Here is a 24,105-nt window from a genome sequence, read left to right on the forward strand (position 1 = left end):
AAACTCCGCGGGCGGGGGGAAGGGATGAGGGATTGGGTGCCTCCGCTCCTTGGGGGAAGAAGCGCCATAACGCCCACCGGGGCTGGGGTGGGCTCCCAGCATGGGGAGCCCCCAGCACCGCGATCCCTTGGGACACGGGCTGCGCCGGGCCCTGGCTGAGCGTCCCCGAAAGAAGCAGCGGCCGCCCCTCCCTCACCAAGGGGAGGTGAGGGGGTCCCCGGGTCGGGGTTAGGCCCGAGCCCCCCCGGGCTCCCAGGCCACGGGCGCGCAGGGTGGGAGTGGGATGAGGGTTTGTTTTCCAAGGGGGATTTCCTAAGGGCCACAGAGCAAACCACTGCTGTCCTGCCACGCGTTGCTCCAAAGGCGTAGTGCGTATCAAGCTCATTAATTGAGCAAACTCTGCTTCTTCCTGGAGGGGCTTAGAAATCATTTAAGTTCCTACTACACCTGCAGACTTTTAGTCTGGCTCCTCCTGTTCCAGCAATGGAATTTAAATTACGTTAGCAACAGAAGGTTGTAGCTGGTAAAGCAGCTACTGCTTGTGTAACGCGGCTGCCAACACTTGCTTTGCTGGCTGATGCTGATGGCAGATAGGCAGTTCGTTTGGAAGCTTATCTACTAATTAAGCTTAGATAGTATTTCCTTTCTTTTAGACTGCCTTCCTTCTGGACGGGGTTGCACCTGTTGTAAAATACGTATGCGCCTATATATATATATATATATTTATGTTCTGGAACTGGATTATCTCCCTACCATATGGGAGTCTTTCCCTGAATCTTGGCTACTTGCCCAGCATTTTGATCAAAGTATCTGGAAAAGCAGATATTGATATCCTTCACGCATCAGACGCCATTCAGTGTCTCAGGTTTAATGTTCATGCCTCAGCAGAAATGTTACCTTTAGAAAAGAAGAGTGGTTTTTGGGTGCTGCTGTGTCGAGTGACCTTGCCGCTGTCAGCATCTTACCACATTTCCTTTACTGAGCGTTATTTTGATTCAGAGTTTGTCTTCAGGGATGACAGAGAGTTACAGCTTTGCCTTAGCCCTGCAGTCTCTAGTGTTATGTAATTTATGCAACATACAGTAAGCTGCACTGCCAGAAAGTAATCGCCTTTCTTCCCGTGGTCCGTTGAGTCTGGGGTTTTGTACAAGGAAATCTGTGTTGTTAGCAGGTAAATTCAGCAGGCTGGATTACAGCATGCTGTAAATATATGGTCAAATTTTTATTTCCCAAAAGAGTTCAGAGTAATTTTTCTTGCTTGTAAACCCAGTGCTTGAAGGGATGTTGAATCCAGGGGAGAAGGGAGGATGCATCTCCTCAGGCCACTGTAAATATCGGTGCCTTAGTACTGTAATAAAAATGTGTTGCAGGCAATGATCGCCTGTGATAAATTACATTTGTAGTCTGTAAAAATTTGTGTGTAAAAAAAAAAAAAGCAGTTCAAGGATGTTTGCAAGCACTGGTGGGAAGAGCTGAAGATACATTTTGCTTGATGAGATCAGAATTTTTTCAAACATGACATGGCTAATAAAGATTCAGAAAAGCTGGAAAAGGCACCCTGCTCTTTAAAAAGTCACATCATTTCAGTGTGGAGGTTACCAAGGTTGCCTCCAGCTCCAGCACTCCAAAGCAGTCTTGAAGAGGCCTCACATCTTCACACAAATGTAGAGCTGCATTATAAGGTGGAATAAAGGTCTTTAGCTCAACATTTTCACACTGGGCAGCTTGAGCTGCATGTTCTGTTGTGCCTTTTCTTTAGAGCTTAGTCACAGTACCACAAGAAAACTTACTTGTGGGAATCCTGAAAGGTGAATTTATGTTTTCCTTACCCTTCTGTTGTTCCACAGGTGCTCCCAAAGCAACCACTGCAGTGCTAGGTGGTGGCACACGTGCCCTGGCAGAGGGTGAGAAATCTGCTTCAGGACGCAGGGAGTGAGGCAGTGGTGATGTGTGCCAAGTTCAGATTCCTCTTCAGCCTTAGAGGAGCTATCAGAGTGGGTTTGTACAGTCCCCTTAAAGATACTTCATAGATTTTCCCCTGATGTTCCTCTCAAAGTGAACCAACCAGTGACTATTACAAAAACTGTGGGGAGTGAACAAAGTTGTTTTATCAAGTGTCTGATCAAAAAGCTCTTTTGCTGAGAAGAAGTCAGACTTTTTGCATGGCACAGCAAAGACTGCAGCAGCATTGGAGTGTCTGTGGTGGAGACATCAGCACAGAGCAGCCAGCAGACAGAAGCAGCTGTTTGATGAGTGACAACCTGTGCTAGACACAAAATTGCAGAAGAATATAAATGGCATTTACAACCCTATGACTAATATTCTGAGCTGTCCCTATGGGTATGAATATTTCAGAGATGACCATGTTGCAATTGAACAGTGGTTCCAAAGGAGCGCTGAGGTCTGAAATTCACTCTTATCACCTACTATTGGCTGTTGGATGAGCAGCCCTCCCCATGCAAGCTCAGATCCAAAGATCAGCTGAGGACATTATCCTTATGGCACCCCTCGCTTGAGATGCTCATTTCCACTTCCTCCTCTGCACGTGAATAAATAGTTTGAAGGAATCACGTTCTTCTCTGTTGAGTCTACTCTGTGTGATAAATACCAATTAGTAGCAACAGCTAAGAATTACAACTTCTGTCCCTACCAGGGAATAGCTGGAATTAGGCAAGAGAAAGTGCCGATGGAAACAATAACAGAGTGTTAAATGCTGTTCGCTCTTGCAGAGATCTCTGCAGTTCCAGCTCTGCTGGCATGAGGTGTTACTGAGAAAGAGCATGTGTTGCTTCACCTGTGAAGGGCAAACAAGGCCAACTGTGAGGCAGAGGTGATACTCCCTATTTCTCCTCCTGTGGAAAAATAGATCTGTAAAGTTACGATAGTAACACCCTCAGTTCTCAGAGCTTAGTTTGTAATAGGGCACTATTTATTGGCTAAATAACAGATTGGGGCCACATTTGCATAAGAAAGATCAATGCTGCTGTAAATTACATCTTACTCTCTGCAATACCATAATTATACACTTCATGGTCTGTAAACATCATGTTTAAAGACAACTGAGCCCAAGCACATGCTAACAGCCTCTGTGTATCTTCACCTTAACCATGGAAGCAAAGCCTGTTACTGGTTTAGGGCACTGTGTGGTAACTGAGTTGGACTAATTTTTAGACTTAGTAGAACAACATGAAAACCAGACCACTGTGGGGTTTTTTGCCAAATTTCACAGTAACTCTCATTGCTTTTAACAAATACACCTTTGACCCATTCAGTTGCACTGGCAGTAGCTATTTTATACTCCAGCCATGAGTTAGTGATTTATAAAAACTCCTTATCTTTGGGGTGTTGGTGGCTTTTTTATTCTCAGGTACAACGATGAAAAACTTACCTGCGGAGATGTATTCCACGTGTTTAACTGAGTAACAGCATGTACATACTCACAGGGAACACTGCCAGCACTAACAGTGACATGGCACTGGCTTCACATGACTTGTCTGGGAGGGGACAGGCAGCTCCTGCTTGGAAACTCCCCCTGTTGCCCTTGCCTAAACCCTCATAAAGTTTCGACAGCAGTAGAGTGAAAAGTGAGGAGTTGAACTCTGGGCTCTGAATAGACATGAAGGACCTCTCCTAGGGTACCATCAGCAGGAGGTGAGCAAAGAACAGGCGGCCAGAGTTCAAGGGTGTAGTAGCTTGAAAAGGTATGATAGAGACTTTGAGGAAGTCATTAAAAGGCAGTGTGGTGTCTGTGTGAAGTCCATTGTCAGCTTTTCTAGGAACGGGGCTTTCCCCTGCAAACCGTGCAGTGCTTGGTAGGACATCAAACACCACATCTGGTCCTGTGTCTGTCCCCACAGAGTGGCTGATATGCAGCTGTTGAGGTGACCAGGTAAGTGGGCCTGTATTTTTTGTTCTATATATTCTGTATTTTCATGGACAGTCACAGCCTTTGTTCTCCCAGGAGCAGTTTTCCACTCTCTGTGCTGTATAAAGGTTTATTTCAGTGGAGTAAGATCCACACCAGAAGCTCCAGGCTGGAAGACAAGAGGGATCCCAAGGAGCTGGTGTGGGCAGCCAGTCCATCAAGCAGAAGGAGCTGTTCTGAGCCATGCAGCTCTGTGACAGAAGGATGCAGTGCACTGAGTGCAGTCCAGGGAAAGGGCACCTGTGCTGCCTCAGCTTGGGGCTGTCTGGGCACCAGAAATATAAGAGAGCAGCAGGCATTGGGCATAAATAATAATTCACATGTGTAAAAAAAATGTAAAAAATACAGCAGGTGTTTTTTTTCAGTTCATGCTCAGATTATATTGAGCATTTTAAATTATGAAATCAGACAAACTAGCTTTTTTCGGTACCAAAGTGGAAAATACAGTGAAAACAAGATCTGTGATTTAATGAACAGTGGTTGGGCAAATGAAGTTATACATAGAAATAATAATATAAACAAAGTATTAGAATTATTGTTTGACTAGTGTATGTTTCCCCTTTAATGTCAAGAAACTGATTGGAAAAGCAATTACTTTTACTCTAAGGTTGAGAACTTGCTTCAGATTAAATTTTGTGTTAACTAATTTGAAATAACTGGAAAGGAACTTTTTTTTTTTTTTTTTTTAAGCAGTACTAGTTCTAGCTGATATTTGGAAATAGCTGCAGACAGCTGAGAGCTTCAGTGGTTGATTTGGGGCTGTAAAATATGCCAACATGAGAGCAGTGCCAAGCAGCTGAATGGCTTTTTTGTTTGCTGAAACAGCCATGGTTACATGAATGGTTTTTTAATGTATTTGGTGTATTCTGAATAAGGAGAGACATTAAACAATTAAAAAAGAGTAGATACTGAGATGTTGGGGAAAACCTACTCTATCCAAATTTTCCTGGGTTTAATGTAAATGTAAAATTTCATTCTGAAAACTGGCTTAATAAAGGGAGTGTTCTGAAACAGAGAGTAAGCAGACATGGCAGCTCTGCTTTGAACTGGAAATTGTTGCCCAAGCCAGCCTTCTGTCATAAATTGATTATTTTAAAAGAGTACTAGAACTATGATTGTAATTGTAAGTCTTTCCTAAATGCACAGAATATGTGACTCAGTCGAGTAATAGAGCCTTCTCCTTCTAAAAACTCAAAGCAGAGTCACACTTTTTACAGTGTTCGGCTCTGGAGCTCGTCACATGCAAAGGTTCAGCAGGTTTGAGTCAGCACTGCTGGATGGAGGAACCTCTGGAGCATCAGCCTTCCAGCTCAGTGAGGTTCCCCTTTCACATCTGCCTCTCCTAATGTTGTCTGCTACAAAGTCATCAGAGCAGAGTAATCTCTTAAACCACAGAAAACTGTGGCCAGCACTATTTACTATCCTAGCAGAATAATTGGATATTGCTCTTTTCAGCTCCCTACTTGGTGGTTGTAAAGATAGGGATGTGCACAGCCTAAGAGCAAATAATAGGAATTATAACCAAAAAAATTCCAAGTGGCAAAAAATTACAGTGAAGGTAGTCACGTACTGGAACTGATTTCCCAGAGAAGCTGTGAAATTGCCCTTTGTGCAGACACTCAACTGTTCAAGGCTCCAAACAACCTGTTAAGAAAGCTGGAATGGAGCAAGGCCTCAAAGGAATGGATTATTCAAGCCTGACATATTTCAGGCTTTAGTAGTGTTTTGCTGGAGGCAGTGGGCACACCTGCCCTGAGAGGATCTGTGTGACAAGATGGGCACGTAGTGGATGTTACATAACAGACGTGATTAGAAGGTCTTTTAAAAATTACGATCCCTTTAAATTTGGCCTGTGGCATGTTACGCTGTTCTCTTCAGGCTAGCAGGTTATTTTTGGCTGCTTCTTATGGGTATTCTTCATCAGATATATTAGAGTTCAGCTGTATCTTATCAATAAAGATGTGGCTGGCAAACAATATATGAGAGGAAAAGAAAATCCCACAGACTGGCTCTGGTAGCTCACAAGGTGCAGTAGTGAGGAGCTCTGTGTCTGCGGAAGGACAAGAAGCCCTGGGACACTGCAGATTTCCCAACACATTCTCATTTTAAGCAACAGCACCTTAGGGCACCACTCATGCTAACTTTTCTGGCCAAGGGAGACAAAGTGAGCTTGGATTTGGTTTCTTTTTTAAGGCTGCTACCAAAACTTAGTGTTTCCCATAGGATTACCTCCAACCCTAGTGTTGAAATACAGAGTTGGGAGTTGGCCTCAGGGTTTCAAGTTTCAAATCCCTTTTTGCCTATTTTTTTTTTTTTTTTCCTTCTCAGAAGCACCTAACATCAGTTTCTTCCACTAAAGTGTGTGGTGTGGTGGGCTGGCCTTGCTCTTTTGTGTCTGTGAGTAAGCAGGAAGGTGGTGTGTAATTTTTCTGTCTCATGCCCTTTGACCTGCATACTAATATGTAATGTGACAGAGCTGGGAACACCTGTAAACAAACAGAGTGGTATCTGTAAGAACATACCCAGAAGGCTATAATTTCAAATCTAAACCTCCTGACTAATGCAGGATTTCTTTCTGACAGTTGATTCCTCCTTTCTGAAACACTGCAAGAAGAGTACTCCCAAGAGGCTTCCCTCTATCATCAAGGTAATAGAATATCATCTTCCTAATGAGTAATTTTCCAGCTGTTTGTACCCTAGACAGGAACCTTTGAACCTTCTCCCTGCTTGCCTTTGTACTTTAGGTAACAGTTTGCCTGTGCTTTCCTACTCTCCTGAGTAAGAAAGGCAAAATGGATTAAATTCTGCATTCCTCAGTAATCTGGCTGTCATATTATTAGAAGTTGTGTGTTTGTTCTTAAAGACCATGTGAAACCAAGAAAACATTGAGGAATGTTTTGTTAACTTTTGCTAATTGTATTTGATGATAAGGCTGCAGAAGTATAAAAACAGCTATGCAGTAATCCCTAGGACAGCCAGAATATGGCCTGAAATACAGAACCCTTCATGGCCATTGCCAGCAGTGAAGCCCCAGCAGCTACTCAGACCTTGGGTTTGATTTATTTTTAAATTTATTTTAACAAAACTATCAACAAATGGCCAAGCCAGAGCTAAACACAGGGAGATTTATTGAGATGGCCATGTGTCTATTTAGGGCTTTAACCCTCTAAGTGACCATAGCAGGACTTGAAGGAAAGATGATATTTTTACTTACCATGTTCTTAAGCTGTCAGAGTTTGAGTGAAGGCTGTCGGGCTTCACTCAAACTCTTTGTTTGAGTTAATTCTCTGTGGCACAAACTCACTTTGTTTTCATCCCTGTTTGTTTAATTGCATGTTGTCGTTATGGAAGAACATATGTCCCACGTAATCATTTCCTTACAGCCTGGGAAGGGCTGGAGTAGCTGCTGGGTGCTCCAGTGTATTCCTGGGCCAGATCAAGGGAGGAAGTCTTACCACAACACACCAGTGACACAATCAAAAGCTTTGGTTTGGGCTGTTCTCCCATTTTTCTTTGTTATCCTTGCATCCCTGTTAATCTTCTGGGACACTACTAACTCCTCAGAAAATAAGGGCATTTTTCTTCTCAAGAGCTCAGCTTTGCTCAATGGCCAACACACGAAGGGTGGAGCAGGACAGGACATGGCACATAGAGTAAATATTTTACACTTGCATCACTGAACTGCAAGTGGAGGGGATTTGCTGTTGTCAGCATCATATTCTGCCACTCTCTAGCTGGACAAGGTTCACTTACTTAGATCACCTTTTATTTCAGATGGAAGCAGACTCTGGATATTCCTCCACTGCTGAGCTGCAGAAGCAGGTAAAGGCTCAAGCTCATCGTTTAAAGCGTCATGCAGGTGCTTTGGAAGGCTGAATGTGTTGAATCACCTTCTAAGAGAAGTGACAGGCACATCCTCATTCCGAACATTTTAGCATAATTAGGGGCTCATCTCTTATCACTAAAGCAACACTTGCCCAGCATTTTTCCATTCCAGTGGACTGCAGCTGCAGCAGCAAGTGGGAGGGACCTGTTACCTTTGTTTTCTTGGCAAGAACCCACCACAGTCCCCCATAACCAGAAGCTGTGCCACCTCACTGGGCCTGGGCCTCAGAGTGGTCCTGCTAAAATCTCATTGCCAGCTGATGTGCCCCAGTCCCTTTACCTTGCCAGCAGCAACCCTGTTCTGCACTTAAGGAATTTGCCAACTTGTACAAGCACTTTAAGAGCAGGAATTCAAGCAATCCATGAATTAGTTTGGAAACTACTGTTCAGTAGCTGTTGGCATCAGGAGAAACGGGGTATTAAGCACTTGGACTTGATGAACAAGTTTTTTTCTTCTATGTAAACTCCTCTACTTCTACATCTCAGGTAATTATATTGTGTGGGATTCATGTAATCACTTCATCACATGCAATAAAAACACAGCCTCAAAACAAGACAGTTTCTAGCCAAAGGGCTATTAAAATAGCTTAAGTGCTGAACTTCAGCTCCTCTCTGTCCTGTCTCAAAGCAGGACATGCAGTGTCTATGAATATTAGGAGTTACTAAGGTTTGAAGCTCTTGAGCTGGAGGGTGTTAAAGCAACTGAAACCTTATTTGGACTAACTGGAAATTGTGGCACTTTTAAGACAGAATTTGTATTTGGTATGCTCTTCATCCCAGGAGAAAAAGGATTTACAGGATGAGTGTTTAAAAGCTCAAAGCTTTCTATAGCTTTTGTAACTTTTTTTTTCCCCCCCTAAAGAATATGTAAGTGATGGTCCAGGGTCTAAAGATTAAGAAAGTCTTACCTCAGCATATGGGGCGTAACATGGATGCAACTGGAAGTATGAAACTGCTAAAAGCAAATCTCTGGTCCAGGATCCAGCAGGCACTATCTGATGCTGCAGGAGAGGCTTTTGCCAGCCTGGCATTTGCACTTCAGTACCTCCAGTGATAACAGTGGCTGCTGATTGCACTGCTCTCATATAAACCCATAGGGTTCACAAATATCAAACTGTAGGGCAAGAGTCCTGCCAGTTTCTTCCTCCCTATCTGCTTTTTTGATTAAAAAAACAGAAGGAGGTGATAGGAGGAAATGGTGGGTTGGTTTTAATAGTGAATATTTCAGTGCTAATGAGCAAAGTTCTGTCCTGGGACAAATAAATATTGTTTATAAGTCCTGGGCCACATTTAATGTTCTGTAGCTGTTACAGAATCTAAAAGCCATGTAAAGAGGATTCCTTTATATTGCATTACCCTAAAGCACCTGCATTTGGCATTTCTCAGAGCTGCCTCTCTTGTTTGTCCTCTCTGACAGGAGGTGAGCAGGACAGCAGCTATGAATCACACTGTTTTCACTCCAGTCTGTTTGTGTAGCACAACACCACAGTTAAAAAAACAGGAAGGACAGAGGAATGAAGAAGACAATAGCTGGTTACTATGCTATTGCATTGATTTTTTAAAAAACATTTACATTGCAGATAGGTATAATTCATATTCACTCACGAAAACCAAATTAATTGTACTCCAGAACCAATTCCAACTTGGACTACTCTAAAAGACAGATCGTTAATTATAACTTTGTTGTATATTTGCTAAACAGCTTTGTTTTGAATATGTAAATGTTCAAATATACTGAATACTGCTCTTTGAATATACTTTTTCCTGTTAACCAGGTCATCTGAGCACAGCAGTTCTGGACTGCTGTGGGGAGAAAACACTGCATCCTGGGAGGGAGAAAATACTGAGGGAGGGAGGTGCTGAGATGGAGCACCATTCCTTATTCTCAGTGTTCCTTTCCCACTGCTCTGAGTTATCCAGAAGGCCCTGGGGTTATAGCCCTCCAGGTACTGAGCAGCATGCCAAATAAAAACAAAGAGGGAAAAAAAATCAGTGGTCCTTTCTCTCCCTTTGGTTATTCCCGAGAAATTCCACATCAGTCATGCACCAGGTCTCTGTAAGCATGACAGATGGATGATTACACACAGTATCCCACAACAGCTTTGTTATTGTGTTCTTCAGCGTGTGTGTGAAGCAAAACAGGCCATCACAGGACTGCCTTCATCATTTCAAATGCCAAAAATGCCAGGGCAGGACACAGCAGCACGTGCTTACTCTTGTTGCTTCTCACAGGGAAGGAAGCTCTCGGTTGCCTTGAGGATCAGTGCCTACGTCTTCAGCACAGGCCTGCTCATGTTCACTGCTTTAGTGAACTCTGCTTCTTGGTAAGAATGTTCAAACAAAGCACCTTGAGGAGAAACTTCTCTGTGGAAAAGGGGGGAAACTGGATGAATTGGTGGGCAACCAAGCACTGTTATTCCCACAGGTTTATGCAGAATATACCTTTAGGCAATTTCTGGCAAACGGCATGGTTGGAGTTCCATGACTACATGGAGGGAGATGAGTGGACAATCTTCCTCATTGGTGAGTTTTAACAGTGCTTCTCAGGAGAAACCATCCGTGTATTACATAGACAAGGGAGACATGGACAAGTTTCCCCAACTCACTAATCCTCCCACTGACAAGCACTAGCTGGGAGGGCACCACACCTGATGTGGTGCAGCTGTTCTGCTTTTGGATGGAGTCACCATCAGAGCCCTGTACAGATTAAAAATCTGATCTTTTTGCTGCTACTGAAGTGGCTTCCCTGTGAAGGCACTTTGCTGCTTTGAGAACTGAATGACTCGGTAGAACTAATTACTAAAAATGTAAGTAAAACTAGTGAATTCTACTCTTGCTGTAGTACTTACAAAACTCTTCTGTGATTAGCAGATGGTAAACAGAACTGGGAGGGACCTTGCAAGGTTCTAGAGATCAACTCAATCTTATCCTACTTGGATTTAAAAGCAACAGAGACCTCCCAGCCACCTAGAAAAGCTTTTCTTAGCTTCAGTTATGTCCAGTTTCAACCTCTGAGACGTTTGTCTGCTCTAACCTCCTTCCCATTCTTTAATCTCACCTGGATGTCAGAACTTACCCATATTCCATTTTAAAGCATCTCGGGGCAGGGGACACACACTTGGCACAGCTGGGTCCCAGCAAGGTCCTCTGGGTACTATGCCAGTGTATTTTGTTTCTGATTTAGCCATAGTTCTCAATTCATTCACACATCTCTGCCCTTTCCTCATGCCACAGGGGCTGCATTGGTGCCTGCACTTGCTTTCTGGGGCTTCAATGGAATCCTTCTGGTGGCTGATATAACAGGAAAGCCAACTTTCATTACTCGCTATCGCATTCAGCTGGGCAAGAATGATCCTGTAAGTACTTCTCACTCTGCCTTTTCTGCTGGCTAAACATTTCCTGCAGTCTCTTAGGCCAAGAATGAGGAGAAGAACCTGGTAGGGTTCCAGGAGGATCAAGCCAAGTCTTGTACACCCACTGTAGGGAGGAAGGCAGATCCTGTTATGAGGCTACTGATCAGATCTGCATTGACTGCTTGTTAGAGAGCTGATCCCAGAACTAACTACCTACAAATCTTAAAGCTTTTCCTCCTTTCAACTAAAACTGCATTGCTTCTTTCTTAGCCTCAAGTCCTGACTTCTCTTTTGCAGGTGGACAAAAAGAAACTGCGGAAAGCCATCTACACAGTGCTGGGTAATCAGTTCCTTATCTCCTTTCCCATGCTTGTGTCCATGTTCTACATCATGCAGTGGTGGGACAACACCTACAGCAAGGAATTACCAACCTTCCAGTGGTTTCTTGTGGAGCTAAGCATTTTTACTGTAGTAGAGGAAATTCTCTTCTATTATACACACAGGTGAGCTGAGCACAGGAACAGGACTCTTGATTTTCCTCCTTTAAGCTTATACCCTACAACAGCAATAATCCTCGTCCCTCTGTTCCACCAATTTTGTGTTCATATGGGAAATCTGAGAGGTCCTCACAACATGAGGCCTTGGTGCTGCCAGTAACTGTAGTAAACAAAGATGGGTAGAATTTTAAAGGTGGAACAGCTTAAAAGCTGTAAGGAAGAAACAAAAGAGGCAGTTTTGTACAGAAGCTGTAACCCAACATTCTTTGAGAAGAACAAGACTGAATTATCCTGGAAGGCAGAAATCTCAAGGGTCAGTGACTGATCTCTGTTCCCTTGTACAGCACCTACAAATCAGGGCCTGACTCCCAACACTGCAGGATTTCCAAGCACTGACATCAACATTAGAAGACAGAACTAAAGCAAGGAAGACCAAAGAAGCAGAAGCAAGCACAGTACTCTCAGAAATCTTTAGATTTCCCTTTAGGAAAAATGCACCCAAAAATTGTAAATGCCATTTTTTACGAAGGACCCATAGAACTGAGAATTCTGATTGAGAGTTGCCAGTAGAAAAAGTCAGAACAGTGAAAACATAAAGTATTCCCCTAAGAAGTACTCCCACATTTGAGTAAATAAGTAATTCAGGTACTTTGATTTATGGGATTTATCTGGACTGAGTTTAACATCAGCCAGCAGACACCTTAATTGAATAAAGGCTCAATACATAGAGAGCAAAGGAAGCAAGGAGTCCTACACTTACTGTCAGCTGCTCTGAAATCCTTACCTGAGAGGAGACACAAGCGAGTCCCCTGCAGAAATTCTGTGTTGTGTTACTCCTTTTTTGCAGAGCTCAAAACCTGCCTTTCTCTGTTTACCTAGGCTTGGTCACCACCCAGTGCTGTATAAGCACATTCACAAGAAGCACCACGAGTGGACAGCCCCCATCGGTGTGGTCTCCATTTATGCTCACCCGGTAGAACACATAGTAAGTGGATTCTCCCGTGGTCACCCTCCAGCTGCTGTGTGGAGTGTGATTTCCATGGGATGAGGTGGAATGGTAAGAGAAGAGAAGCAAATATGCCCTTAGAGGCTTCTTCCTTAGGAAGAGGAAGCTGAGCTGCAGTGCCAAGACGCTTGGCTCTAGGAGGGTTGCAGTAATTGTTTATACTGGACTCCAGTAGCTTTCAGAGCACAAATCCAAGGGCCTCCAGTAGATAAGGTACTGACTGGACAGGGCTTCCCATGAGCCCCAAGAGAACTGGGGGCACAGACTGTGCTTTCAGCAAGAGCTATGACACACAGCCTGAATGTGACTTGGAAATCTGTCAGGATTTTTGTGGTGGTTGCTGGGATCAGTGTTTGCAAGGAGTGTATTCCAACACTCCTCCAGCTGAGACTTCTCAGGAAAACACATCCCACCTTCAGAAGACTCCACTTAAAAATTCTGTCTGCTGTTACCAATAGTCCTGGGCTGCAGCAGCAGCTCTGGGGGTCTCCCCAGCTGACAGTCTTTGGACAGCTCAATGATTGAGGAGCCCAGCTGAGCTGTGCTGGTGCACACAGCTGGGTCTGGGCAGCCAGAGCCATTTGTGCCAGGGGCAGGACAGTGGAGTGGCGCAGCAGGGTTTGTCACATTGCTGTGTGTGTCTAGAGGCCATGCCCTTTCACAGTTCCCAGGAGCAGCTTCAGCATTATTCCAAGGTGAAGCTGAAATTCTCACCTCAGACTCCAGGGTGATTTACTGGAATCTCACTGTCCTCACCCAGGGTTTGGTGTCATGTCTAACTTCTACGGCAGGCTTAGGGAGCTTGGGCTATGACAGAGCTTTGCAGCAGTAAAACCCTCTTATCTCTATTATTACTTTATGGATGATTATGTTACTTTAGTAACATGCTTGCAGTGGGATCTTCCCTTTACACTGTTTGCACAAAACAAACCAGTGTGATGGATCAAACCAGGTGACAATTCAGTTCCTAGAGGAGAGTCTGCTTGTTGTGGACCCATTAATGAGGTAGTTTCTTCTCATTTCCAGATCTCCAACACTCTGCCTGTCATGACTGGCCCGATGATCATGGGATCTCATATTGTTTCAATCTCAGCATGGTTCTCCATTGCTCTTGTAACAACAAGCATTTCTCACTGTGGCTACCACCTGCCCCTCCTGCCATCTCCAGAGTTCCACGACTTCCATCACCTCAAGTACGTCTGGGCACTGCTCAGCTTCCCATTCTCCTGCCCCTCCTGCCTGTGCCTTGGCACCACTGACAGGGAAAGCTCCTTTCTGAGGGTCCTGGGTTTGCCTAACTCCTGCACCAGCAGGGCAGCTCTCCAGTTCACCTGAGAGCAGGCTGAGTGCTGCCAGTTCTCAGAGCAGTTAAACAGGGATTTCAAGGGATTCCAGCCCTGTTAAGGACAGTTCTCCACAAGGCTCTTAGAAGTTCAGAACACACTTCATGTGACCTAAAGACAGAGCAAGAGCAAGTCACACAGGTGAAAGAAACGAGCCTGCCTGTCTGTCCCTCTCCATACACTGGGATTAGTAGCACTGATCAGATTACACTTTGCCCAGACAATCACCATTAACCCTTCCTGACAGAGATTCTCAGCCTCCTGTGCTGGAGACAGAGCAGTTGCAGCAGACTGTTCAAGGATACAGACCTGAGCAGTGGAGAAACATTCCCATCTCCCAGTGGGCACTACATTCAGACATGCTCCCCAGAAATGTCTGCCCCTGCTGCAGAACCACCCCAGGGGACAGTTCAGTCACCACATGCCAGGGCACGGATCACTGGGTGGAAGAGCTCTGCCAGCTGGAAGCACATCCGCTCCATATCCCAGGACAGCCAGGTCTTGAGAGCACATGGGGTATGGTAACATGGGTGTCCAGTGCTCCCACAGCTCTGAGCTGCCCAGGAGAAACAGCTGCTGCTCAGTGCCACCATTTCTGGGCAATGATGGTGCCAGAGAAGCTGCACAAGGTGCCCCCAGGCTTCAACAGATTATCAGGGCTCAGAAAGGAATGGAAAGAGGAAGGGCAAGGTAACCTCAGTAACTTCCAGTGATGTTTATCTCTGGTTCTCAGGTTCAACCAGTGCTATGGAGTGCTGGGAGTGCTGGATTTTCTGCACGGCACGGACAAAACGTTCAGACAAACCAAAGCCTTCGAGAGACACAAGGTCCTGCTTGGCCTCACGCCGCTCTCCGAAAGCATTCCCGAGCCACCCAAGAAAGATGAGTGAAGCAGCCCAGCAGCTCTTGCCCAGCCTGGTGATGGGCAAAGTGAGAGACAATGATTTATGCCAAATAGTATTTTAATCAGGAAACAAGTTCTTGTCCACACATAACAAAATGTGAAGCTGAACTTAAATGTGCTGCTTGAAACTAAGTGAGATTTGCTGCCATTGTTTTCTAAGACACTCGCAAAAAAAAACCTGCTCTCAAAATCCATTTTTAAAATTTAATGGTTTTGTTTCTCTGGTACTTCCACTGTCCCTTGGTTGCAACTGTCTGTGTATGAGCCAGGTGTGTTCTGGGCCACGTGGCTCACGGTTCTCATTATTAAGGTTTTAGCACCAGACTCCACAGGAGATGATTTGGCCTCTCTTGTGGACAATCGCCCTATAGAAACATCAAAGTCACTTCATCTACGTGTGATACAATTAAAACCAGGTTTTGTGACTCAGAGCACCTGGGATACAACCAGGATGCAACCCCATGGAAAAATCACTGGGGCCACAGCTTTAGAAACACTGCCCTGCACATGGAACAAGGGCCCGAGTTCCTGTGAGTTGTTATGTACGGGAGGTGAGTACAGGGCTGAGCTGGGGCTGCCACAGCCTCACCACTGCTCCACAGACCAAGGGAGCTTCCCCTCGTGGGACATAGGAGCAGAGCTGGGAGCTGATGTCCTTCATGGCATCACCTCCTCCTGCTGAGTCTCCCCTCATTCACAGACACAAAACTCTGATAAAATTAAGAGATTTTTCCAAGGAAAGCAGAGTCCCTGAGCTGTGTGGAGATTAAGGAACCCAAGAAAGGACCCAAGCAATCAGCCCCCAGAACAATATGCACATTCCCAAGTACCCACAGACCATCCAAGACAAACTGAATTCTCTTAAGCATCTTCCTAAGTCTCAGTCCTGCCTGGGGACCTGGAACAAAACCATCCCATTTCTCCCCAGTGCTAGAGCAGCACCTCGAGGAACAGGCACACAGGGTTCACCTGTGCTGCACTCACCCTTGGTCAGCCCAGCTCTACCTGTGGAACCAAAGTCACTTCCCCTGCTCCTCTCCAGCCCCCATTACTGCAACAGGAGGAACCTAACCCAGTCACCCACCCGCAGTTCCCTGGGGAAGGCAAGGCAGCAGAACAGAAAACCCAAGCACCACTGTCTTTTGAACTTTTTATTTTTATACATTTTTTTTGTATTAAAAAGGAAAAAGCATAATTACCACAAATTACAAAGGACTAAAGCATTACTAGAATAATGAATCACATCAGCCTAGAAAGCAGATACTCTGAATAATATTAATGTTATAATACAAGCTCTCATTCAAGTATTTTACATTTTTCTCTTTTCCTTTTATATGTGATGATGATCCTAGCACATGGGTCAAAGATTATGTACTATCGACAGAGATGGATCATGTACAGCGGGCCGTATTAACAAGATTTTCCTCCCAAGTGATACATGGTCTGTGATGAGTCAAATTTTAAGTTTGTCTCTACTATAAATGCAGCTGAAGAAGGTTGCACACTCTCTAGTTCTGGGAAACAGAAGGCTGAGGTTGGACACATAGGGTTTGAGAAGGGCCAGCACATCGAAACGTCACCCCTTCAGCGCCAGGCGAGCAAGCAGAAGGCTGCACTCGCTGGGATGCAGCTCAGTGGGTGTCTCTGAGCCACAGATCCAAAGGTTTCCAACCCCAGTGGGACCAGGACAGGCTGGGGGGGAAGATGGGGAGCAGGGCTGCACCAGGGAGGCTTGAGGGACCAAGTGGTGCCAAGCACCCCCTCCCACGAGGGGCACCACTGGCACAAAGCCACCCCGGTGCAGGGCTGACACCTGGGGAGAGAGCAGGACAGCGTGGGGAGCTGGAGGGACCCCAGCACGTTCCACAGGGGCCAGCTGGTACCCAGGGCACTCCCTGCTCCTCTGGAGCTTCCCACCAGGGGGATGTGCTTGTCACAGATACATCGGTCCTATGTTCAAGTGTCTGCAGAAAGTGAAACTGTAAACTACTCCTGGAAATGCTGCCCTCCAGCCACCCGCCCCACGCCACGGAGATGAACATTTACTTAGGAAAAAAAATGAAAGAAATTCTTTAATCTGTTACCTGTATTGGAAGTTTTTTTAAAAAGTCAGTGAGGCTTTTAACATCAAGTGTAGCAACCCTCTAAAGAGCCCAGCATCCATTTCAAACAGTGACAAGTGACAAAACCAGCCTCAGAGGAGACAGGAGACAGTAAGCATTGCAAACACAGCTTGCTACATTTACAGTTTTCCTTTTTTTTTTTTTTTTTTTTTTTTCCTTTTGATAAAGTAACTGGAAAGGCATTAACAGCTAGAAGGCCCCCTCTGCACTGCCACGTGGAACGTGGCAGGACACTGAGGTTAAACACATCAGTTTGTTACAGTACAACGACCAGTCCCGAGCAGGTGCCGAAACTCGAGGGACCCCAAGGGCTACAGTGAGAAGGTGCCATCAGGGGTGCCGGGTGGGGCAGCAGAAGAGATGGACAGGCAAAAACAGAGCAGCAGCATCATTATTTTTTTTTTTTTTCCCAAATGAGCATGGCAAAGCAACAAAGCCTCCTCAAAAACACACCTTCCACCTCCACTCTGACCCCACACCACAGCTCTGTACCTGTTGCAGCCACCTGCATATTCTAAAGACAAGTTAACCTCAGCAAGGAGCCCTAAGCTCCAGCCTGGAGGACCTCCTGAGAAGAGGGGCAGGATGAGGAATGCCCCCCTGACTCAGCCTCCCTCAGCCTCTCCAGGAGCAGCTGGGGCTCCCCCCAGGCTCTGCCAGTGGCTGGACACCAGCACCATGCAGCCCTCACGGGCTGTGGATCATCAGCGCTCACAGGAGCGGTGTGCAACCACTCAGTCCTCCGAAATCCAAAAAAGCACAACATGTGGCGGAGGTAAAACACCCGAACTAAAAGCAAAACCTAACTCCCTCCTCTGCAGAAGGGCAAGAACTTCCTCAAATGCAAACCCCCTCTGGACAGCTGTCCCTTTATCCAGTGAGGACATGAGCCTTGCTGCGGCCACTCCTGACCCAGCCGGGCACAGACTGGACCCGGGGAGCTCCTGCCCTCTGCCAGCACCCAGAGCAGGGGAGAACGGCTCTGTGCTCCCTTCCCTGGAGGAAGACAGGTGTGAGCGAGCAGTAGCTGCCTCAGGCTGTCACGCCCATCTCTGCTCTGTCCTGCCCACGGACAGCAAAACAAGGCACACGGTCCACAAACCAGGAGGGCAGCGGGACCGCCGGGATTGCTCTTCTGACCCCCCTTCCCCTGCGTGCACAAACCACTGACCTGGCAGAGGGGGAAGGGAAAACACTTCCATGACAAGACTAGAGCCTCAGGATCAGAAATATAAAATCACTTAAAATCAATATTTTGGGAAATTCTCTGGGAAATGTCCTACCTCTTCTACAACCCAAGCAATTCAACAGCCTGCTCTGCAAGCAACAAATCCATAGCAGCAGCTCATCCCACCCCATTTCCTATTAATTTGTTGCTCAAACGCAGACAATTGGCTTCAAGAGAGAACGCGCGCCAACAAAAGCACAGACACAGCGGCAAGGATCACCTGTGGCACATCCAGACCTGCCTCCACTTGCAAACAACCAGCAACACATCTACAATGTCCTTGAACGACTCTCCAGCCTCCTCCTTCCCAAATCAGGGACAAACCCGCCTGTATGTGTAACCTCAGAGATCTGACTCCAGCTCACAAGAGGGGAAATCCAGAGATAACAGTCACGGCCACAGCACTGTACAAGTGTTACTTTTGCCCATCTTGCCCAGTTCCCACCCCACAACCCCAGAGCACTGCTGCCAGAACGGGGATCCACGGCCTCGGATGGGCTCACCTGCTGCAAGCAGGCCTGTGATGGCACCAGCTGCAGGGTGACAGGGCAGGGTGGATGGACCAGGGCAGGACCACACCACCAGGAAACAGCCAAGCAGCAGCTCCCCGGCCTCTCGAAGCAAGCTGTGCTTTCAATTCTAGCAGCAGTTCATGAAGCCACTCCACTCAGACCAGCCCACCCACCCTCACCAAGGCAGCATCCGGAGGCAGGGCCAGTTTGGGAAGTGATGGCCTCAGCCAGGGCCCCACAAGCACCCACAGCCACTGCTGATGGACAGCTTGGCCGTGCTCCCCCTCTTGCTCCTGCTCTCACCCACCCACCCTGCAGCCACCAGCCCTGGAGAGATGACAACTCCTCCCAGCTAAGAGACACAGCTCTGGATCAACTGGATCCCTTGGGAAAACACTGTTCAGTACCAGCTCGTGACTTTGCAGAGAGGGCAACACAAGGAGCTGCACCTTTGGAGTGGTGCATCACGTGCCCACTCCACACTGCACACAGGAGCAGGGCTCTGGAGCTCACAGGGATGGAGCTCCAGAGCCACAGCCAAGCCTGGTATCCCAGGGACCCAGCAGAAGGAGCACGGTGGCAGCAAGGCAAGCGGGTCTGGATGCAAAGGAACACAGTTTTCCAGTGCTATCTCTGGACATGCTCCAGAGGTAGCACTGGACATCTCAGAGATCTCACACCTGACACACACCCCTCACACAGGATGCAGCCCACAGCCTGGGGAGGGTTTGCCTACCACAGAACACCTAGTGCTAGGTGTAAAGATCAATCAAGTAAATGCCACAGCAGCTCTGCAGTCACCCCCTGCCTCAGCTGAATAAGGAGCTCACGGAGTCATCTCAGCCCTTGGAAATGCACAGGGACTGTGCCCTGAGTGGGAGACTCCATGCAGCCGCCTGCCACAACACAACAAACAAGGAAACCCAGGCGAGAGCTCTCCTGTGCCAGGCACGTCTCCTGCTCACCCCTGCACAAATGCCACCAGCAGCCCCGAGCCAGTGACTGCTGTGGGACAGCTTTCCCAGGGCTGCCTCACTCCCTGTCAGGCTAGAGCAGAAGCAGCCCTCGCTCAGAGGCAGGACCAGTCCCCCCAGCTGCTGTGACAAGCTCCCTGCTCACTCCCCAACCACGCTGGAAGCACAGACAGGAGCGGAGCCAGCTCCTGCCACGGAGGGCCGGGGGTGCGAGCAAGGCCAGGACAGGAGCAGTGGCTGCGGTGGGGACAAGGCTGCCACTAGAGCGTGAGCACGAGTCTTGGCTGTGACTGCCCTCAGCACCGGCCCCAGGAGGCTCCGGGATGCGGGAGGCGTCCGAGCGAGCTGCGGGGTCGGAGGAAAGGCCGCAGGGAAGATCGGCTCGGCAGCAATGCCGTGAGGAGTCTCTGGGCCTGGGGGAGCCAAGAGCCCGGTGCACCCCAGGGTGCAGGAAGCCAACGAGCCTCCCCAGTCCAGCTCCACCATAAGGCAACTTTTTTTTTTTTTTGTGTGTGTTTTTGGGGTTTTTTGTTTGTTTTTTTTTTCTTTTCTTTTTTCTTCAATAATATTTCCAAGGAAGAAAGCAAAGGGAGATGTGTCTTTTTTTTTTTTTTTTTTTCTTAAAGAGTTTTTCTGTTGTCGTTTTAGAGGGGTTTGTGGGTTGGTTTTTTTTTTTTTTTTTTTTTTGTTACATCGTTTTTTCCAAGGGAAAAGGAAGAGAAAAGCTCCTTCAGCAAAGTCCTGTCTTTGCAAGCGATGGGCATTCCTGGGGCAGCGGGTGCACCGTCCACGCAGGCTGGAGTCCAGGCGCCTGCCAGCCTCCCAACCAGCCATCCTCGCAGGAAGGAGTTCAGAACAAACCTATCCTCGGCAAAGGTCCTTTGGTTGACTTCCAAATTGTCCGTGACGGAAAGGAGAGGTGGACAGAGGGAGAGCCAGACCCTCGGGAAGGTGAAGACGTCGGGGAGAAGGGAGCGGGAGAACGAGCAGGGCGATGCTCCTGTCGCGGAGGTCGGTGTTGGAGAGGCACCGCCGTCCGTGGAATGGGAGATGCCAGCCGGGTCATGGAGGTCAGAGGCTCCGCAGCATCGTCACACGCTGTGGCTTCGGTCCCCCACGGGGGAACCTCGCTCCTCCGAGCTTCCTGAGCGGCTGCCCCGCGATCCGAGGGGGACACAGAGGGGACTCGTTGGGGGCCACACAGAGCAGACTTGTTTTGGTAAATCCAGACGAACTTCTAACAATAATTTAAAACTTGATATATATATATAATAATAAAAAAATCTCCCCTTTCCAACCCAGGCAGAACACATTTTTTCTGAAGAGACACTAAGACACGAGTGTGTGCACAGGAGGAGAGGGAAGGGAAAGGGTGGGTCTGCTGGGAGCGGGTCTGGCTCTGGTCAGGGTAGTAATAGCAAAATGGTGTTTTGGATGCAGATCGTCTTTGCTTTCCAGCCACAAGAGAAGAAAATCATGTGCGTCGAAGTTTCTCCCAAGCAGCCCATTCCCGGGAACCCACCTTCCAGCTCCCTTCCTGTCCCACCCCCTCATGTCTGCCCTTCTCCCCCACCAACCCACCCCACCCCCGGCAGGAAGCGGACGCTGCAGCCTGGCTACTTCCCCGCTGTCTGCGACTCTGCAGCTGATGGGGCAGGGGATTGCTGGCTCAGGTTTTTGGCATCCTCTTGTGCAGGCTGGCTGGGTGAGGCGTGGGCTTGGCTGGATGGGCACTGGCTGACCGTTTTGCTGGAAGACTGCGATGGGTAGCGCTTCCTGCCATCTCCCCCTGACGTCGTAGGGTATCTCTTGTGTCCACCTTCCTCCCCCATGGGTGGCTGGAAGAGAAACGCCCCAGTATCAGCACAGCCTCCTCCAGGTGCCCTCCCCTGGGATCAGGGAACAGCTTTCCTGAAAGCCTCCAACTGCAACTTCTCTCCCTGGCCCATAAGGAACACACACGTTCATCACCCCAAGCACTCAGCTTCCCCGTCTGAATTTCCTGCTGCCAGATTAAAAAAAAAAAGCTGACTGACTTCCAAACTGACCACAATGGTGACAGCTCACTCTTAGTCACCTGCTTCCCCACACAGAGGCACAGTCCAGAAGTTTAGGAGCCAAAGCTCCACACAGGGCTGGCTCTGCTCAAACCATCACTGCTCCCTTTTGTCACCAGGGTGGACAGGCTCACGCAGCTCCCTTATCCCACACTGAGTGGGCTTGCCACGTTCCAACCCCGCAGTTTGTCCCCAGCCTGGCTGCAATGACTGGGAGTGACAGTAGGTGTCACTGCCCCCCTCCTGCCACCACCTGGGGACCCCCAAAATCCTCCCTCCTAAGGGCTGTTTGCAGGGGCCATCAATGTCTACTCACATCTACTCGGAAGTCCTCGAGGCGCTTGAACTTGCTGAGGTATTCTTGCAGTTTGCTGTTAATGTCCAGATTTTTGGCTTTGGAATATTTTAAGAAGGCCCAGAACTTTTCCAGCCCATAGAGCTGCCCTGGAGAGAAAAAAAACAACCAAAACAATCCAGATGTCAGCAGGACAAAAAACGAAACAAGACGCCTTTCCTCCAGGCTTCCCCACAAACCCTACTGTCCTGCTGGTAGGACACAGCCTAGGCAAGATGGAAAACCTGGAGGGAAGCAACTTACATGAGTCCTAGGGAGCCCCCTTGACTTGGGATGTCCCCAAGCTCAGCTGACTTGGTAGTGACAAAGTACAGCCACTTTAGAGCCTTGAGAAATCTCACAGGAAATGCTCTGGGAGAGCTGCAGCCTCCCACTGCCCTCCTCCAACCCCCAGCAATCTTCAGGACGGTGATACTCAACCTTCTCCTGCCCTGAGCAACAGGACATCCCAGTCCCCGATGTACAGCACTATGTGGCTTCCTCAAAATGATGAGAAGGGGCTCAGGAGCACCACACAGCTGAGCTACATCACTGCCAGTGCCAGGGAAGCCAAAGGAGACACCTACCAGCTTCATAATCCTTGATGGTCTCTTCTTGGAAGTCTTTAAATATGTCTGGCCGGAATTTCTTCTCCAGCCCATAGCTGTAGTATCTGAAAAGGCACTCCAGACCGTACCTGGGAAGGGAGCAGCACGTGCAGCTCAGACACTGGTGCACACAACACAGGGCAGCAGCAGGAGACTGAGAACAACCCCAGACCCACCTTCAAGCAAGGCAGAGGCGCTGCCTTAATTCACTGTGAGCCCTGTGAAAGGCCAAACCCTTAGAAAAGGCCACTCTGTCACTCTCTCTTACCTGTATCCCTCCTTCCCATCCTCCACAGCCAGTTGCTTGAACTCCTCATACATTTTCTTGTTGAAGTGATCTCGGAGGAAGAAGGACCAGAACCGGAAAAGCGTGTTCATCTCCTGGGACTGGCCAATGCCCAGTCGTTTTCGCTCTGTTGGGGAAGAGGGCATGATTACAAAGCCAATCCTCTCCCAGGGAGTCCGGGGCTCATGTGCAGGAGAGCCCTGTGTGACACCCAGCCCCAGCACCGGACACCACGAGCACAGCCCACGCTCCCCACAAACCGTGGGGACACAGAGCTGCCAGCAGGGCTGTCCTGAGGCACCCTGCCTGTGTCCATCCCTGCCACATTCCTGTCCCCAGCACAGCAGAGCACAGACACACCCTGTCCCACCCCTCAGGGCAGGAGCCCTACCGTTAAGGCAGCGCCGCCGGTACTTGTGGTAGACGTGTTGTGTGAAGCCGTTCTCCTTGAGCAGCTCGTGTGAGGGATGCTGGAACTTGGGCAGGGACTGCGGGGTGCAGCCGTAGCTCCCGACGGCCGGGGTCCCCTCCGAGGGGCTGGAGCTGAGCGGGAGAGACTCGGGTCAGCACCCTTCTCTGGCAGCACCCCACCTTGTCTGTTTGGTCCCACCCACACCCTGCCACTATCCTGGGTTTGACACATGAGCCATGGAGCAGCATACTAGGAAGAGGACCAATGCTTCTAATGTAGTCTCATCTTGCTAGAGATTTCCCCAAGCCTTTGCAGGAAGGGCAGGTTTGATCCCTGCCCTTTCTGCAGTCACCTAACAGGAGACCTCCCCCGCCAGAGCAGATGCTGCCTTTCCCCTTCCTTCCCACGCTCCCTCCCTTTCCCATTTCTGCCTCCTGCACGATCCCGCACGCCTGTCCCTGGTACCTGATGGAGGCAGTCCGGGGCCTGTGCTCCCTGGAGTCCATGACCCAGCCCACGTGGCACTCCATGGGAGGGTTCGAACTGTGCCTCGTCTTCCTCTTCCGTGGGGTCTGCAAGACACAGTGCATCAGGGACGTGTTCCCTTCCTCCTCAGGCCCCAGCTGGGAGCCCCAGCTCCTGTCCCCCAGCCCAGCCC

The 24,105-nt window shown here is 48.3% G+C and overlaps 2 protein-coding genes across 11 annotated transcripts in view; one reads left to right on the top strand and one right to left on the bottom strand.

Annotated features, from left to right (window-relative positions):
• The first annotated feature begins 28 nt into the window (after positions 1 to 28).
• Positions 29 to 16,070, top strand: FAXDC2 (fatty acid hydroxylase domain containing 2). 7 transcript variants are annotated; one of them, XM_040078669.2, is made up of 11 exons: positions 29 to 205; positions 3,768 to 3,889; positions 6,508 to 6,572; positions 7,700 to 7,747; positions 10,043 to 10,134; positions 10,236 to 10,333; positions 11,045 to 11,166; positions 11,461 to 11,666; positions 12,540 to 12,645; positions 13,693 to 13,859; positions 14,743 to 16,070. In XM_040078669.2, exons 4-11 carry the CDS (start codon positions 7,700 to 7,702, stop codon positions 14,897 to 14,899), a joined length of 996 nt encoding a protein of 331 aa, XP_039934603.1. In that variant the 5' UTR covers positions 29 to 205; positions 3,768 to 3,889; positions 6,508 to 6,572; the 3' UTR covers positions 14,900 to 16,070. The 7 variants fall into 7 exon arrangements, with proteins under 7 accessions (XP_039934603.1, XP_039934602.1, XP_039934611.1 ...); XM_040078668.2 differs by having other exon boundaries at positions 1,848 to 3,889; positions 14,743 to 15,511; XM_040078673.2 differs by having other exon boundaries at positions 43 to 205; positions 3,757 to 3,889; positions 14,743 to 15,511.
• LARP1 (La ribonucleoprotein 1, translational regulator) overlaps positions 16,050 to 24,105 on the bottom strand; it is a 44,948-nt gene continuing 36,892 nt past the window's right edge. For all 4 annotated transcript variants that reach the window (XM_040078667.2, XM_040078664.2, XM_040078666.2 and 1 more), the window contains exons 15-20: positions 23,913 to 24,019; positions 23,427 to 23,578; positions 23,018 to 23,162; positions 22,729 to 22,838; positions 22,124 to 22,251; positions 16,050 to 21,588 (exon numbers count right to left, since the gene is read on the bottom strand). In XM_040078667.2, the coding sequence (XP_039934601.1) occupies positions 21,367 to 21,588; positions 22,124 to 22,251; positions 22,729 to 22,838; positions 23,018 to 23,162; positions 23,427 to 23,578; positions 23,913 to 24,019 (864 nt within the window). In that variant the 3' untranslated portion in view covers positions 16,050 to 21,366. The remainder of the gene's footprint in view (positions 21,589 to 22,123; positions 22,252 to 22,728; positions 22,839 to 23,017; positions 23,163 to 23,426; positions 23,579 to 23,912; positions 24,020 to 24,105) is intronic.

Source organism: Hirundo rustica, chromosome 14 (assembly GCF_015227805.2).
Source record: "Hirundo rustica isolate bHirRus1 chromosome 14, bHirRus1.pri.v3, whole genome shotgun sequence".
Classification (NCBI taxonomy): Eukaryota; Metazoa; Chordata; class Aves; order Passeriformes; family Hirundinidae; genus Hirundo; species Hirundo rustica.